The 18636-nt window shown below is 42.0% G+C and overlaps 1 protein-coding gene across 1 annotated transcript in view; it reads right to left on the bottom strand.

Annotated features, from left to right (window-relative positions):
- The window catches only part of cntn4 (contactin 4), a 259500-nt gene that overhangs the window by 161275 nt on the left and 79589 nt on the right, over positions 1-18636 (bottom strand). The window contains exon 4 of the mRNA XM_072684921.1: positions 14199-14374. Coding sequence (XP_072541022.1) covers positions 14199-14374 — 176 coding nt within the window. The remainder of the gene's footprint in view (positions 1-14198; positions 14375-18636) is intronic.

Genomic DNA, 18636 nt, shown 5'->3' with positions numbered 1-18636 from the left:
GTGGTCGTCTTCGTCTTTGTCTCCTAGATTAGGGTTTAATTCCCCAGCAGGACAAGAACACCACTCTACACCAATAAGAGCTAACGCTACATGCTCTTACCTGTGTAACATCATCCAAATATAGGTTACTCTGGGAAAGAGCATCAGATAAATGCTGTAAATGAATTTTTTGTGCATTGTTATGAAGGCACACATGATTATACCCATCATAACATGCAGCTTTAACACAAGACCATGTCGTGCCGGGACGTTTTGTTTCATTTCTGGCTCCGTTTTTTGTTCCAGGAAATTCATGGTTTATTACTTTCTTTTTTAAACCAGTTCAGAGAACCGACACTTGAAAAAAACAACTAGCGGCTTTTAGTAGCCGACAAAACTGCAGCAAAATATACAGATCTCGATTCAACAACCTGTTGGATGAAGAATAAACTGTTGATTTTTGTGGCCAGTGTTTAAATACTGTTTTCAGTCAGCGCTTCCTCTCGCCTTCTTCGCTTTCTGCTCATGTCCTTTCTCATGCAGAGAGCCGACGCGAGCCTCATTTGTTTGTGCAACTGCAGGAACGAACAACCCCACGCAAGCCTGGCACTCGCGCACTTGCAATCGCGAGCCTATTGGGTCCAATCTGGGCAATGACAGACCGGCAACAAAGGCCTAGAGTGGCACTTTCATGTGTAGCAGAGGACAGGATGTTAGATAAAAGCCTCACAGAAGTCAGAAAATTGAGAGGCTGCGAGAACAAAGTGGACAAACGCATTCAACATCTAAGGTACTGAATTAATTTACCACAGGCACACACACACACACACACAAGAAAACAGGGGAAAGTATCTTTTTGGGGGGATATTTTGGAGAGAGATAAAAAGGGTGTTGTGATTTGTAGTTCCAAGAGGGGACACACATGGCCATCTCGAGCCGGACGGGCTGAGGGCTCTTCGCCGTGGCCCGGAGGAGGAGCCTGCCCGCTCGGAAGTACGGCCGCATCAAGGTGCACAACAAAATGGTGCCGGCTGCTCCTCCCTGTCCCCAAAAAAGAGCAAAGGGAGCATTGTTGAGCGAGGTGCTCTGAGAGCTGTCCTCAATAGGCCACCTGAGGGTAGGATGCAGCTGAGGCCTTTCATAAAGAGCGAGGAGAGGGAGAAAGAGAGGAAAAAAGAGCCAATGCTCTTTCCTTTATTCTGCCTGTACACACATGGAATAATAAAAGCGTGGTGTGTCAACAATTGGCTTCAAGGGAAAAATTTAGACTCCCTTCACCCCAAAAAAGAGAGAGAGAGGGAGAAAGAGAGAGCTAGAGATTCCTATTAGTGGTCTGAGCTGAAAGGCTTTTGTAAACTAGTGTGTTGCTGTAAGTATGGTCTCTGCTAGGCCGTCGTATACGCCGGCAGAATATTAAGGGGTGGTAAAGTATTGTTTTTACACTGATCGCTGATCCACACACAAAATATCAGACAGGACAGGGTTAGTTTTACACCAGGAGGTAGGGTGATGTCATTTTACCACTGGACGTGTGGAACAACAGGCCATATGCTCGCAGATGCTTGGTGAAAAAAACAAAAAAACAGGCCAAGGCCACGACTAGGGCTGCATTCTGCCCCGGCAAAACATAGCACAGCGTAGAGTTAAGCAGAAACGATGGTCCTCTGGAGCTAAGAGCAGTCCAGCAGACTAGGCGCTGCCACTAAGCCCAGATGACTGCCGGTTCAAATAATGGGTCATGCTGCCTGCCATCAGCAGCCAGAGCCAAAGAGAGCACAATTGGCCTTGCCCTTCTCTCCAGGTGGGTAGATGGCGCTCTCTTTCCCCGACTCCAGAGTTGCTAGGCAATGCATCTTTAATGTGAGTGCATTGGTTGGCTGGTGACGTTGCATCGGTTGTGTTGGAGGAGGCACGTGTCGGGAGCATTACATGTATGGGGGAGTACTAATCTGAAATTGTGGATAGTTCTACTAGGGGAAGGCTACCTTCACCTCGACCAGTCGACTGCTTTCATTTGTCTTTTAAAGACCTCTATTCTCTCGCCTCTTTGTTCGCCACGTTTTGCCTTTTCCCTCCTCCCTCCCCACCGCCCATGTACGACAGGATCTGCGAGGGTCCAGATGTTACATGACCTGGGCCGACAACCGGGTCTACGGCAAAGACTGTAACTTAGAAATGTAACTTAGAGTCGTTCTGCATTCCTGCGTGGATGGAGATATGTTCAGAAATGCTGCAAAGAGACAAAGAGGCGGCGCTACGTTTTCAAAAATATCCGGATATACATGGACAGGGCCTTGACGATTCATTCTGGCCAAAGTTGCCAGAAATGGCTCCTTTTTCACAGGTTCTGCTGGAATATTTACCAACATGCCAATTCACACGGGGTTAAAATAACCTTGGATTTTCTTCACGGTTCATTTTATAGAAGGTAACAGATGCCGTCCATAAAAATGACTAATTTGGCAGATTCAAACAGGACTAAAATCAGTACTGTACCCCACCTCCCTATGTAAAACTAATCCTGCCCAAACTGCGGGGAAGAATGTGGGTGGAATGCATCACACTAACCCAGAACAGCAACCGCCTGTTTAAAACGAGGGGCTAAGAGAGGGTGGATTAGATCTATTTTTGGTGAATAAACTCATACAAACACTTTTACTGCACCCCAGAGAAATACATACATAAGAGTGGACAGCACGTCCATTGAGACTTTTGGAAGTGGAGGACAATTGGAGCCAGGGCATGCGCAGTAGAGACCGGAGACGAGGGCATGTGACCGCCGGAACTTCGGGGCAAGCCTTCCCTCTGTCTTTTTACTGGAAGTGCACACAGCGACTGAACCTGGCCTGACAGTTTGGTGAGGAAGCGAGCTGGCAAAATTACAGCTGACCCCTCTGATCCTAGACATCACCTCTTATGGACACTCCCCTCTGGTAGAAGACTCAGAACCATCAAAACCATCAAAACCAGCATAACACGTCACGCTAACGGCTTCCCCCCCAGAAGCTGTAGGGTTACTCAACCACAGTGGACACCTCACACCCTAATCTATAATCCTAATCTATAAACCCTAATCTATAACCCTAATCTATAAACCCTAATCTATAACCCTAATCTATAAACCCTAATCTATAATCCCTAATCTATCAACCTAATTCATAACCCTAATCTATAAACACTAATCTATAAACACTAATCTATAAACACTAATCTATAAACCCTAATCTATAAACCATAATCTATAAACCTAATCTATAACTGAACTGAATCTATAACTGCAACACAGTACTGATACATAACATGCAGAACATTTGCACTGGGATTATTTGCACAGCTGTACAGGACTTCAGGATTCTTATCCGGATGCTAGCTGACTAGCTTGGCCTACATGGGCAAATGGTGAGGTAATAGTACGAGCCAAAGTAAGTGATGCCTTACCACTCTCTGGGATCATATTTCCACACTGATTTTGGGAAACAGGCTGGCTGGTGTTGACATTTCATGCTGTTTCAAGACAGTGACCCACAATTCCCCTTTCACTTCTATTTAAACGTCGCAGAGTGTATGATGGAGCTGATATTTGCTGTTCTACTCTGTGGTATCAAATAAATGGGCAATGTTTGACACAGCAGCCCTTTTTTCACTGGTCATATTTATTTGGACACAGATATTTTGATGTGTTTAGGTGGGAAAGCTCGTCCGCTTTAAACAATATAAGACTGTATTACAACCAGCCCATCATTTTTTCCATTAACCTCAACTGTGGGGTAAAGCTGGACGATATGGAAAAAATATATATCACAATATTAAAAAATATTTTTATGATATACAATAATTATTAATATTACATCATGTAGACAAAATGCACCAGCAGCGTAGAATTGATCAAAAATGTTATCCAGATTCTCTTTCTTACAGGGTCCTGTGATTGTACTGTGAATTTTACTAAAATATGCTGAACGCCATTGAATCCAATACAACTGATAACACTTAATGAAATCAGTCCCCTGATGATATGCACGATACACTCATAAAAGAATACTGTGTCCCACGATAACAACATTAATCACGATACCATAAAACATTGTCATATTGCCCAGCTCTACTGTAGGGTCAGTTGCAAAGTTTCTATGCAATGATAATGGGTTGGATTGTTGGTTAACGGTAGGATCTAGAAATGAACTTTTTATTTTTTAATTCGTAGCAGGGATGTGGAGGATGTTTGTGTCCAAATATTATTAATATTGGTCCAATCCTTTAAATGATTTAGCAAAACAAACAAAGATGTTCCCCTCTCTCCCCTAAATCCTTTGCAGAGCAAAGTAAACCAGGGCAGGAAGTGAGGGGCAGGATGAATAAGTCTATTAGAGCTGAAACGAGGAGTAAACAACATTTCTGACAGTTCTTTTAATAATCATTTTTTTGGAACATTTGCAAAGGAACGATAATGCAGCAATTATCTCTGAATATTTGGACATGTCCAAAATATGTGGACGCCTGCTTTTTACCTGTGTTTCTTCTAAAATCAAGGGTTTTAGCCAGGACTTGGTCACCCTTTGCTGCAGCAACAGCCTCTACATTTGTAGGAAGGCTCTGAACTAGATGTTAGGACATCGCTGTGAGGATGATTTAATTATCTTAAGCCCTGTGAGAGCATCAATGAGACTGGGTATTGATGTTGGATGATTAGATCTGACACTCTAACTCATCCCAAAAGTATCGGATGGAGCTCCATCACTCTGGGGAACACAATGCTCCCCCCCACAATGCAGGGGGTTTTGAACCACTCCAGCCCATGCTCAGCATTGGGCACGATGACCTTATAGGTCATGTGCTCACAATAGCTCCAAAGCGTCCCGTTCTATTGGTCAGTGCTTTTCTATGGAGATTACACAAGCTGAGAGCAACTTACAGTGGATGAAGGTGCCGATTAGAAAGGGTTGTCTGGATCCATTTGGAAATTTCTGGAAATTCCGCAATTATATATCAGGATAACGGCACTTATATACTGTTGAAAACACAAATGTGTGACACTTCCTCTTTTTGAGCGTGCTCAGTGAATTAATTATCATTATATTTATATCTGTTAAACTAGCAATTAATCACCTGGGTGCCGAATCCAGGCCTAACTGTGAATTTTTGCCCACGGCATGACACTGCAGACCAGCTCAGGTGCTGCATTAAGCTTCTCTAAAAAACATCCAGCTTTGCAAAAGTGATGACAGTTCATACAGTAATCTAAATTAACCCGACTAACGCGCACCGCCGCCATGAGCCATTTTAAAATGCCGGGACGACTTATCATAGCTGGAGTGAGCTGTCATCTCCTCATAAAGCCCAGCGATTTATGCCAACCTCCCACCACATACGCTACATCGCAAACGCTAGGCAGAGGAGGGACTGGGCTTCTTCACTGAGCTGCTCCAGCTTAGTGAAAACACAATCCATCTAGCTGGGCCGCTACACTGGAATTGATCATGTTGGCACTGTGACAGCAAGATGAAGACCTCTCTTTTAAAAGACGGTGAGGTGAAATGCTCAGATTTTCACTGGAAAACAATGATATGCCATGCATTTTTCCTCTCGTTTGGGTGAGGTTTGGAGTTGGGACTCATAAACACCAGGGCATACACTTGGCAAGCACTTTAATAGGAACATCTGTGCACCTACTGTTTTTTGCAACATATCGTTTTTTGCAACTAATGTATAAAAGCATGCAGATTTAGGCAAGAAACTTCAGGTAATGGTCACAACAACCACCAGAATGAGCAGTGTTGGTCTCAGAACGGCTGGTTTGGGTATTTCTAGAAATGAAAGCTCTAGCCGAAGTTCTACCAGGAGACTCTAATGCAGCATCACTGTCCTTTAGCCAATCACCAGCCACTGCCGGTATTAAAAGACGTCCAATTACATGCTTTTCTGCTGCTTTTCAGAAATGACGCCACGTTTCTACCTCCTTCCTCCCCACCGCCACTAGTTTGGTCCTGACGCATGCCCGGGGATAGGCTCCTCAAAGTTTGGCAGGAGTCCTGATGGTGCAAGACCTGGGCTGACGACAGGGCCTACGCCAAAGACAATCAACAGCTCTTGATTACTTGTTCCATCTCATTAACTGTCAAGATAAAATTTACGATTTACCGCCCTCTTATCTCCAGAGTCTTCTGGTACAGCTGCTGATCTCCTTTCTCAGAATGGTGGTATAAAGGAAACACATCCAGTTCTGCAGACGGAAACACCTTGTTAATGAGAGAGGGTCAACAGAGAATGGTCAGACTGGTTGGAGCTGACAGAAAGACTACAGTAACTCAGAAACCCACTCTGTACGACTGTGGAGAGCACAAAAGCTTCTCAGAATGAACACCACCACCTCCAACCTTGAGGAGGACAGGCCACCACAGCAGAAGACCACACCAGGTGTTCCTAATTCCACACAGTGTTCCAAAGTGCTGTCTGAAACAGCATCCTGTATCAGCTCCACCTTAAACCAGCAGCTTCAGGATCATACTGACGCTCCACTGACTGGAACAGGGAGAACTAACAGGGTGTCTCCATCATTCCCACTCCGGGCCAGAGCGCTGCTGCTACTGCACTATGGAGCTTTGGTGGTGGAGCTGCAGGAGGAGAACCTCTCTCCAGAACTGCTGTGTAACGCTGCAGAACCCATAGAGTCATATTAGTGTAAAGTCCTGTAGTATTACTCTACCACCTCAGCCCACATGCTGCTCTACCTTCAGATCAAGCTTCTGGAGCTTTCAGCTTGTCCAGAAATGCATGTGTACAGCTTGCTGTCCATGAGGGGGCGCTCAAAGTGTGATTTGTGTTTACAGCAGTGGTGTAAATGGAAATTTCACCAATTTTCTGTGGGTTTTTTTTTCAGGGTAATTATTCAATTAAGATGTGAACAGACTGAATGGGGGGTTTGGTGTGAAATGGGTTCTAGATAACCTTACCCAGTCAGAGCTGTTCTACAGTGGAAGTGAATGGAAGCAGTCGTCTGAACCTCTAAAAGCTCCCTCACAGAAAGTTCCGCCACCTAATGGATATTATATATATATGTTATGTATGCATGCTATTTATTCCCAATAACATGCAGCACTAATGCCTTATTATAGAATTTTTTGCTCTGATGGGTATAGCTGATGTTAATTTTAGCACTGTAGCCATTGTGCATCCTCAATTATTATTATTATTATTATTATTATTATTATTATTATCATTATTACGTGGGCAGCACTTTCCCGGACACATCTTTTTTTGTTGTATTGAGGGTGAATGCCGCTCGTGTGTGTGTGTGTGTGTGTGTGCATACCTTTGATGGCAGGCTCTCGGCTCTGAAAGAGAAACTACACACTCTCCTGCTTCCTTCCTCGCTCCATTCAGGTCTGAAACCCCTGCAGCTTAAAGGAGTATTTTCAAACCCCCCAGTTTCTTTGGGACGCACCACTTGACTCGCATCACCTCAGTTGGCATCACATCTAACGCTTCACAGAGGCAAACTTCAAGGACAGGAAAACTTTTAGGACTTTATACCTCTCCGACATCGTCAGATGATTACAGTCCATAAAATCCGTTTCATGCTCACGACCTTCATCCCACCTTAATGTCTTTCATATCGTTTTTTATATTTTTTTTGTTCGGGCCGGAAAAAGAGGAAAAAAGGGGTGTTTTAAGCCACAATTGGAGACAGGACAGCTGTTCCTTACTACTAGGCTTGTGTTCACAGTATCTGCTTAATTAAAAAACATTTACACTGTCATTCAAGTGTATTATACAGCTCTTAAATCTCCGTCTTGTCGCGTGGAGGGTTTTACTGCTGCGTTTGGCCATTAGATTGAATCTTAAAGCTGATTAATCTGATTAAGCTAATAAAACGCTGATTACTCAGCACAGGAAAAGAAAGTCACGATGAATGGAGCAAATAATTGCATAATTATGACGTGCATATTTACCACTCGTTTGCCGCTGTGTGAACATATGCATGCGTGTGTTTTAGAGGATCTTGTCAGACTGGAGTCTATTGAGCATCTGAAAAAGCTTAATATGCAACATTTAAAAGTCTATTGTGCTTTTGTTATCAGCCTTATAAAAAAAAGTCCCCACACTATCCATTAGTGCCTCTAATAAGCACGTACCTCGACTTCTAACGCAAACATAAGGGAGCAGGAGCGAAGAGCCGAAACCAAGGAAATATAATAATTCGAACTGAGGTTCGCTGGAGATAATGACACATAAGAAACATGATTAAGGCACTGTGTGTGGTGCTCTCTCTCTCTCTCTATCAGTGGCGCTTTAATTAAAACACCTCGCCGAACCCCAGAACTCAATTACTGCGTTCGGATGCAGTGTGCTCGGGCGCCGCGTCGCCGATGACAATTCTTCTCATTTCCTATGCAAGCTGTTCAATATCTGTACCATCAAACTAGCCCTATTGAGAGGAAAGGGAAGGAAAAAAACACACACACACACACACACACACACACACATCTATACAAATACAAAACAGTAATTCCTTGAAGGACAGTAGAAATATCTCCCTCATTATATCCTCTCCTGTTCGAACCTCTGCAACCCGCCGGGCCGACCGTGATAAGAGTAAACAAGTGTAATTGCTCACCCCAAAAAAGCTTTCAATAAAAAAGGCCTTGACAGAATAGATCAAAGCATTTAAATACAGAAATTAATAAATAAATAGATAATTTAACTTTTACTCATTTTGCTTATAGAGATTCAAAAAGAATAAAAAAAATAAAGCTACTCTATGAATTCAATTTTTTAAAATGTTACAGTATCAAATGATGATGATTATTATTATTACTACATTTAATTTTGTATTAAAATAAAAAGTTAACACAGACAAGGAAAAGTAAAACTGACAAGCCTAAGAATCTGAGACACTTTGACAAGATCCAAACTGTGATGTTCTAGACGATGACTGGGTCAGAACATCTCCAGAACATCAGGCATCAGGTCTTGTGGGCTGTTTCCAGGTATGGTCCCAGTGGTCAGCACCTACCAAAAGTGCTCCAAGAAAGGACAACCAATAACCCAGCGACAGGGTCATGGACACCTAGGTCTCACTGATGCCATCATGGCCTTCATAAGACCTCTGAAGGTGTCCTGTGGTATCTGGCACCAAAGCTAATTAGCAGCAGATCCTTAAAGTCCTGCGAGTTGTGAAGTGAGGCCTCCATGAGCGTCAAGAAGCCCTCGGGCCTTGATAGGTACTGACCTCCTGAACACCAAAGACCTGCCTGATGTTCTGGAGATGTTCTGACCCAGTCATGGTCTAGAACATCACAGTTTGATTCTTATCAAAGTGTCTCAGATTCTTACACTTGTCCGTTTCTTCCTGCTTCAGAACCTTCATCACCTTCAAGACCTGACTGTTCACCTGCTGACTAATATATTTTACCCTTAATAGGAGCCACTGGACCCAGATAGGTTTTAATAGAATGGCTGACTGATGTTGACTTCTCCCTATAGGAAGCCACTGGTTTGTAATGGTGTGAGGATTTTTGAGGTACTTCATATTAATAAAAGCTAAAAACCTTTGGGTTTAGAACAGAAACAAATACCATATATAAAAGCATTTTGGAGCATTTTGCTGTCACCAGTTTAGAAACAGTGTACTGGGGTTGGAGCCCAAGAACGGAACGGTTAAATGATTGGTTCTGCTCAGAGCGGGACGATTGATTTTTCCACAGGGACGCTGCTGTTGCTATACTATCACGGATATGAAGCCTGTTATCTACGAAACTGAAAATCACTATCACAGTGTGATGACAGTACTGGTATACTGGTAAAGATGACATGCAGTACTGTGCAGGTTCCAGACACCTAAGTGCATTATATAAATATATTAGGACAGATGCAGGAAAAAAGTACCCCAGTCTGCCATAACATTAGTACTATTGATTATATCAGTAATATTGAGTATATCCCCACATGTGCCACCACATCAGATCTGAGCATTCGAGGCATGGACTCCTCCTGTGGTATCTGGCACCAAAACAGTAGCAGCTAGGTCTGGGCGATATGGTAAAAATACTATATCACGATATTTAAGACTTTTTTTGCGATACACGATATTTATCACGATACATGTAATCACAGAAAAACATCAGTATCAGATTCTTATAAACTGCTATTCAGATCCTCTCCTGTACTGAATACAGTGATTTATACTCTAGAACATCTGCTGCTCTTCATCTAATGAACCCAGTCTAATTACACTGTTAGTAATGTAAGAAACCTGCAGCTGATCAGTAGATATTTATTAAGCACTAACAGTCTCCTCCATATGCTTAGAAAAGCATAGATGACCAAATTTATCACGATACGATAACATATCGTCATATTGCCAAGCTCTAGAAGCAGCAGATCCTTTAAGTTGATCCTTTAAGAGGTGGGGCCTCCATGACCATAAATGAGCCGGTCACCGGTTCACTGGTTGTCCTTTGTTGGAGCACTTTTGGTAGGTACTGACCATCATTGTTTGTTTCAGGGGTGCTAATGATATGGCTGATATTCTCAAAAGTCTGAAGAAAGTAGTGAGATCTTGTCGGTGAGCTAGTCTGAAGAACAGAGCTCGGTTCCTCCAGGTTTCTCCTGGACGCCCCCCAGTCCAGCGAGCACAGCATGGAGGATGTGTTCAACTCCATCAGCAGCAGCAGCAGCAGCAGCAGCAGCATCACCTGATTTACCATCATTAAGCCCTGATTTACCACCAAACCAGGTGTTGATCTGAGGAGAACAACTACACTAATACTACACTCCATGAGAGAGGAGAACTTTGGAGATGTTCTGATGAACATGGTCATAGAAAACCACATTTTTTAATTTAAATGTATTCTAATATTAGTGCTTAACTGAGGAAATAAATACTTACTGCCCAGATCAGCAGCTTCTCACTCTGGCAATAAAAATATAATAAAACTAGCCAATAGAAAAGTCACCCCACAACCGTGCTAATCAACCACCTCACGCTGACAAACGCGCGACCCGAGAAACCACTTAGTATTTACACCATGCTCTCCCACGCCCGCCACTCATCTCTTCACCCAACTTCTCCCGCATTAGCCACCAAATTAGAAAATATCCCGTCTCATAACATCAGCTGCCCTTTAAATTATTCTCTTGAACCTGCGCCGCTCCATCACGCGGCGGAGTTAATTAAGCTATAGCGGCAGTAATAAAGAAGATGGATGGCGCGCGGGCGGAGACGCATGCTCCCGCCTGGCGACGACAACCCGAGCCTGTGTAAGGTCAGGAGTCCGGACGATTGATGGATCTGTCAGCCAATCGTCTTCATGTGACGGTGGACTTCCCTGGCGCCCCCCCACCCCACCACCACCTTTCCTCGAAGAATTGGATTGTTCCTGCCCACGGGTTCCATCATCTTCAGCCCAATGGGGGAACAAATGAATGGCCGGAGCAGGAGGGAGAGACACGCCGCGGCCTTGCTGCGGATGCAGGGAATCAGAATTCAATCTGGGAGGGCTACCAGTCATTCTGCACTGTCGATGCCGCCGTCAGCGAAGGCAGCTCGGAATGAAAAGGGCGTCACTCCCTGGCGGAAAGCTAAAGGAGCTTCTATGGCTGATCAGTTTAGAGGGAAGCTGCCAAGGCCGAAGCACAATAATCATTCGGCTTCATTTTATTTGGCCTTTTACTGAGAGCAAACGCAGAAGCACTCCACTTCAATAGTCCTGTGGCACCGGAACACTTCAGATCCAGTCACCGATGCATTATAATCACAACCCAGATGGCAGCCGCTGAGGAAAAACAATGCTGACACTGTACTTGTTTGCTGCGGCTCTTTCTGAGAGGGCTGCTGTGATCTAACCGGCCGCAGTCAGTAATCATGCAGTAAAGGCCAAAGCCGAACTCTGAGGATTACCCGTGTTTGTTTTTCTGCAGTGTGTTGTACAGTACCAGTCAAAGGTTTGGGCACACCTGGTTAAATGTGTTTCTGACCATCATCTTAAAAACATTACATCGTCCACATTTTCAAAAACACACTGTGGAGACATGGGTATCCACCATAGTCAGGAAGGCCTGAGTCAAGTAGGCCTAAGTTGACCATGTCGATTCAGTCATATAGGCTATAAAGGGGTTATTTCCATCCTCACTCACACACACACGCTTCCATGTGGGGCCTGTATGGGTAGCCCAACTGGGAACCATAAAGTTCTGTCCTTGGATTCCACGTTAGTCCCACATATGTATGCACACCAGGGTCAGTGATGGGACCAGGAAGGGTTGTACACTACATACGAGGCGTAGATGGGACCCGTGTGTGGTCAGGGTCCATATCTGCATGATTTTAGCATTGCTCTGCTGCCACACTACAATAAGTAGTATTAGTATATATGGAAAGCTGCAAATCGGTCTACTGTCAAACTGCCGACTCCAGCCCCACCTATTCACACTGAAGTTATAAAGAGGGTCCAGGCCACTATCTGGCTGATGGACAGTACAGTACAGGACAGCCAAACATAACAGACTTCATTTACATTTGAGTCCTGTTTTGGGGAGATGAAGAAAAGGTTGAAAAATGGTCATAAATACTTAAAAAAATTAATTAAATGTAAAATATCTCTGTCTTTTATTTTATTTGAAATATTAAGCCAGCAGGTGTGACACTGGGGAGATAACAGCACTTCACACCTGCCGTCTGAATTTTTCAAAATCCTCAAAATCTTCAATTTCCTTGGATTTTTATGTATTTCTTTTTTTCCATACCAAAACCAGACATAATTTGTTACCATTATCTGTCTGTGTGTACCCACAGTTATCTCCCCAGTGTCACTTGGTCATCAGTTCACACCTGCTGTTGGAATCCTCCTTATCGAACAGCACCGCCGGATCTGAGTGGGAAGGCCAGAGCATGCATTCACTTACCGAGTCTTTTCAAACTGCTGCTCACGCAGCGCTGAAAGACAGCTGAATGCACTTGGGGGAGAGTGCTGACTGCCCAGTTATGCGAAAGTGAGCTGGCCGATGACCAGGATTGGCCAGCATCACTGTAGATGGACAGGAAAGAAGAACCGAGAGCAGCAGGTCTAATCGTGCTCTTTTGGACTCTCGGCCACAGATGGCCACTACATTGTCCAGATAAAAACTTCCAGTGATCGGATTAGTGCTGGGCAGTATATTGCCTGCATGAATTTTAGTAGTAGCAGTACTTAGAGATAACAAAGCATTATATTATCTGGGCCATTTCTTGGAAAAGTTGTAGATAAACACTATTAAAGGACCAAAACATTCAATTCAAAACCTAGCCCACCCACGCCATATATAGAACACATAGGCTATAAAGCCCGTTTTTAATTGGTTGTGATGTGTATTTACATATCAGCCTATTAGAATAAACCCAAATAAACAAAGTCAGTGGTCAGTGAGAGTGTCTACCTGTAATTAACTCTATATAACGTTAGAATAAACCTAAATAAACATAAAGTCAGTGGTCAGTGAGAGTGTCTACCTGTAATTAACTCTATATAACATTAGAATAAACCCAAATAAACATAAAGTCAGTGGTCAGTAATTGTGTCTACCTGTAATTAACTCTATATAACATTAGAATAAACCCAAATAAACATAAAGTCAGTGGTCAGTGAGAGTGTCTACCTGTAATTAACTCTATATAACATTAGAATCAACTCTAATAAATATAAAGCAGTAAAATGCAGTAAAATGAATTAAAATGCAGCTATATTTTGATTAAAATATACTGTTTATAATAATAATTTATAATATATATTAATGAAAATGCAGCTATATTTTACCGCAATAGTGCAGCAGCACCTAAACACTTTGATCTTCCCGAGTTCAATAAAGTCATCAGCTTCACAAATCTTACAAACCTAATCATCCCATCCGTCCAGTGCTGATTATAAGCAGTTATCTGGAAATAATTATTTTAGGCCTTCTATCCACTTTGACCACAACAAACAACCACAGACAGAGAGAGAGACCACCTAAAAGAGCAAGGGAGAGTAAGCGAGAGAGCGAGAGAGAGAGCGAGAGAGAGAGCGAGAGAGAAAGGAGCAGCTCTAGCGAGAGCACTTGCCAGCGGGGGGAACATTTCCATTTTGATGGCGTTATCTGCACAGCCATGTTGCCACTGACACATCTGCTATGTCACATCCGCTCTGACCCTGCCCCCCCGCCGGACTGATCTGGACAGAGATGGAGGGGGAAAGCCTGGGACTCACATGCGAAGGTTAGGCTGGCCTCGCGGCTGACGATAGTGCCGAAGGAGTTGGAGGCGAGGCACTGGTAGGTCCCGGCGTCCTGGTCTTTGTTCAGACGGCTGATGCGGAGGTTGCCCCCGGAAAGGCTGTAGTGAGAGCTGGGTTTAGGGTTGAGGACGGTGCCGTTGAGCTTCCACCTAACAGAGAGCCAAGCAGAGAGAGAGAGAGAGACAGAGAGAGAGACAGAGAGAGAGAGAGAGAGAGAGAGAGAGAGAGAGAGAGAGAGGGGTGGAGGAAAAAAGTAAGTTTTAGAAAATATACATCACATTACAGTCTTATTTAATACACAGTAGGAAAAGCAAGATTATTCACTGGTATCTCTGAAGTCAGTGGTCAGAGAGAGCGTCTACCTGTAATTAACTCTATATAACATTAGAATAAACCCTAATAAACATAAAGTCAGCGATCAGTGAGAGTGTCTACCTGTAATTAAGCTCTATATACCATTAGAATAAACCCAAATAAACATAAAGTCAGTGGTCAGTGAGAGTGTCTACCTGTAATTAACTCTATATAACATTAGAATCAACCAAAGGAAAAGTCAGTGGTCAGTGAGAGTGTCTACCTGTAATTAACTCTATATAACATTAGAATCTACCCAAATAAACATAAAGTCAGTGGTCAGTGAGAGTGTCTACCTGTAATTAACTCTATATAACATTAGAATAAACCCAAATAAACATTTCTTCAAACATTTTATTTATGCTTTCATCATTCAATTTTGACTCACAGTGTAAAGAACAACCAGACTGCCAGATCTACATTAATAAAAAGGATTTTTGCACAGCTGTGTATATAAATTATATACTGATAACACATCAATCAAACCTTCATGCACATTTTTTGTATTTATGTTCAGTCCTAAAGTATCTGAAGTATCCTGAAGAACGAATATAAATCTTGCCGAACACACGTCTGCTGTCCAATCACAGAGCCAGAATCTGTCTTCTGGCCAAAAAAAAGGGAAAAAAATAAAAAGAGCACAACTTATGACCATCCATCTTGCTCGACACCCAGTCAAACAGCATCAAAGTGGAGCTTAATCACGCTGTAGCAGCAATTAAAACTAATAGCCGCAGTGAGCATTCGCTGGGCCTGCGCTCTATAGAGGGCTAGGTGATCATTGCAGGAATTCGCCGTGACCAGTGAAGGATGTAATTCATTTATGAAGGCAGCTGATTCCCCACCCCTTCCCCATACAGCCTTATTAGAGCAAACAAGCTGCAAAAAATCAATATCTCTAAATTCCAGGGCGCCTCTGCTCGGGCTATAACTCATCATTCATGTATAAAGCACCCATTTCTAAAGATCACATCTTTCTCCTGCCCCATCGACAGCATCCACAGAAGATTAACAGAAGACTGAGTGAAAAGAAAACATGCTTTTAATTATAAATGATAACTGACATTTAGATGTTCTGATCACAAGCTACAACTATTAGTCATTGATTCGATAAAAAAGTTATTAGCCGCTCGCGATAAACACATCAATTTCGTCTGATATTCGGCCTCACATAGAACGTCTGTCAGCCTGAACTCAGCGTTACCCTTAGACTGTTCGGCGGACAACAGAAGCTTGAATTTACCTAAACAAAAACAGCATCTCCCTAATGCCCACAAGAGCCGTATCATTTGCACACACAAGTAAAGCCACTGCACACTGTGTTAACCTTAAAAACACACACCGACACCTACAGTGGCCCAATGTGCCAGACCAGCTTTCTGTACACAGGTAATCGATAATACTTATTAGTGGTGAAAAATACTAAGTCACTCATTTATTAAAAAAGAAGTACTTTTTATAGCGTTTAATTATTAAATTGAATATTTGTAAAGGATTTTTTAACTAGATGATATATTTACTTAAAGGTACTAGATAGTAAAAATTACTAACATAAACCAAAATGGTACTAGAACATACACTAAAAGATACTAAAAATTACAACAGTAAACTAAAAGTTACATAGTAAAAGTAAAAGAAAATTTAAAAAGTAAAGTAAAAATATACTAAAATATAAATGAATGCTAAAAGTACTATAAAGTACTAAAAGTACTAAAAGTAGTAAAATGTAAAGGTACTAACATAAACCAAAATGGTACTAAAACACACAAAATATTATAGTAAACTTAAAATAAAAGTAAAAGAAAATAGTATTAAAAAGTAAAGTAAAAATCTACTAAAATATAAATTAATGTTAAAGGTACTTGAAGTCCTAAAATGTAAAGTAAAAATTACTAGCATAAACCAAAATGGTACTAAAATATATAAAAGAAATTACTATAGTAAACTAAAATTACATAAGAAAGTAAAGGAAAATAGTACTAAAAAGTAAAGCAAAATATAGTAAAATATTAATGAATGAATAAAAGTACTATACAGTACTAAAAGTATTAAAAGTACTAAAATGTAAATTTAAAATTACTAACATAAACCAAAATGGTACTAAAACATACACAAAAAATATTATTGTAAACTAAAACTAAAAATAAAAGAAAATAGTAAAGTACAGTAAAAAATATACTATACATATAAATTAATGCTAAAGGTACTAAAAGTACTAAAATGTAAAGTAAAAATTATTAACATAAACCAAAATGGTACTAGAATGGTACACAAAAAAATACTATAGTTGACTAAAATTACATAAAAAGTAAAGGAAAATAGTACTAAAAAGTAAAGTAAAAACATACAAAAATATAAATTCATGCAAAAAGTTGTAAAATATTTCATTAAAGTTCCTAAAAACAATAAATAAATAATAAAAAGTGAGGTAAGGTGTGTGGGGCTAAACCTGGGAAAAACTTGATATACAAATATAAAATTAATAAACAAGAAATCAAAATGTAATTAAAAGTCAGTGGTAATTACGACAGCTCATGGATAAGTGTGCAGTCCACAGCCTCCCGCTGAACTGTCTATGCACTCCTAAGCTGGGTATATTGAGCTGGGCATTCTGGACCCTGCTGTGAACTGAACTGTTCAGAACACCCAGAAGTTGTTCATTCTGTAAAAGTCCCAGTGGGTCTCCATGTTCTACCTCTGACTACTGATTTACTGATTTGCTGAGCTGAGGTCAGCTGAGCTTACTCAAATGAGCCATATTGGAAAGATCTTCCAGACTGCGGTGAATTCACTTCGTTTGACTAGATGAATAATTGGAGTTTTTTTGCCTGCTTTTGTTAGATGGTTATTTATAAGAGCTTTAATATCAATAATACTGCAATATTACCAGGGACAATCATACAATGTGTCCAAATGTTTTTGGACATCCCTTCAATTGAATGCATTCAGCTACATTAAGTTTCACACATTGCCGACACAGATAGTTTGTCTAGTCCAAGTGGAGAAGTACCTATCGGCACCAGGCGTGGGCTAGAGGGGTATAAAGCCCCCCAGCATTGAGCTGTGGAGCAGTGGAAGAACTGTGTTCTCTGGAATGATGGAGGTGGGAGTTGGTGATCCTCCAACATTCTGACCTCAGTAAAGCTCTTGTCGCTAAAGGCCTTACAGCAAGAAATCCTCACAGCAATACTGCCTCTCCAAAATCTAGCAGAAAGCCTTCTTCCCTGCACAGTAGAGACAGTTCCTCCAACAGAAGCTGGATAATTTAGATAAAACAATGAATAAGCAGATGTCCAAATACTTTTGTCCATATAGTGTATTAGCTTGTTAGCTAATGTTAGTGGTCTGCACCAATCTCTAACTGGCTAACTGGCGCTAGTATTCTTGGTATGTATTGTTATTTTTCTAAATAAAACTACTATTTTAGTCCAAACTGAACCACATGGTGGCGCTAAACCAGACTAAATACTAATCTCAAAAATTAAACAAAAGAAAATCTGATCGATCTGCACGGTGACAGGGCTGGAGGAAGACTGTACAGCAGAAGCGCCTGTAACAACGTCCCACGATGGGATTTCAAAAGAGCAGCCGCAAGCCACAAGCCAAGCCAGTTGGTCACCAGTTGGGGGTGGAGAGGATTTAGAAAGGCGGTCTGTGGTCAGGGTGGGGGGAAGGGGGGTGGTGAGGGGGTTGAGAAGCCAGTGGAAATGTTGCCTCTGCGATCTTGGAAGTAGAACAGATAACTGCATCAGATGATCAGTGGGCCGGCAGGCTGCGGGTGAGCAAGTGGCACGGACGGATGTTTAGATACACAACGTGTACTTGTGAATCTAACCCCAGTGCCTGTAAATACAGACTCCACCACCTGGTGCTCAACACGCTGCTCTTTTCTTGGATGATGGAGAAGCTCAGGGTACATAAAGGAGAGTTGTTTTGCTTTTTTTTTTCATCTTCTTATCGCCTACAGTTCTCGGACGTTTTCATATTCGCTCCCTGAGGAATCTGTACTCCATGCATTTGGTATTAGCGACAATTCATCACCTGAGATGCTCTGTCA

The sequence above is a fragment of the Salminus brasiliensis genome, chromosome 7 (genome assembly GCF_030463535.1).
Source record: "Salminus brasiliensis chromosome 7, fSalBra1.hap2, whole genome shotgun sequence".
NCBI lineage: Eukaryota > Metazoa > Chordata > Actinopteri > Characiformes > Bryconidae > Salminus > Salminus brasiliensis.
The sequence above is the reverse complement of the archived record's forward strand: the minus strand, read 5'-3'. Positions and strand labels throughout refer to the sequence as shown.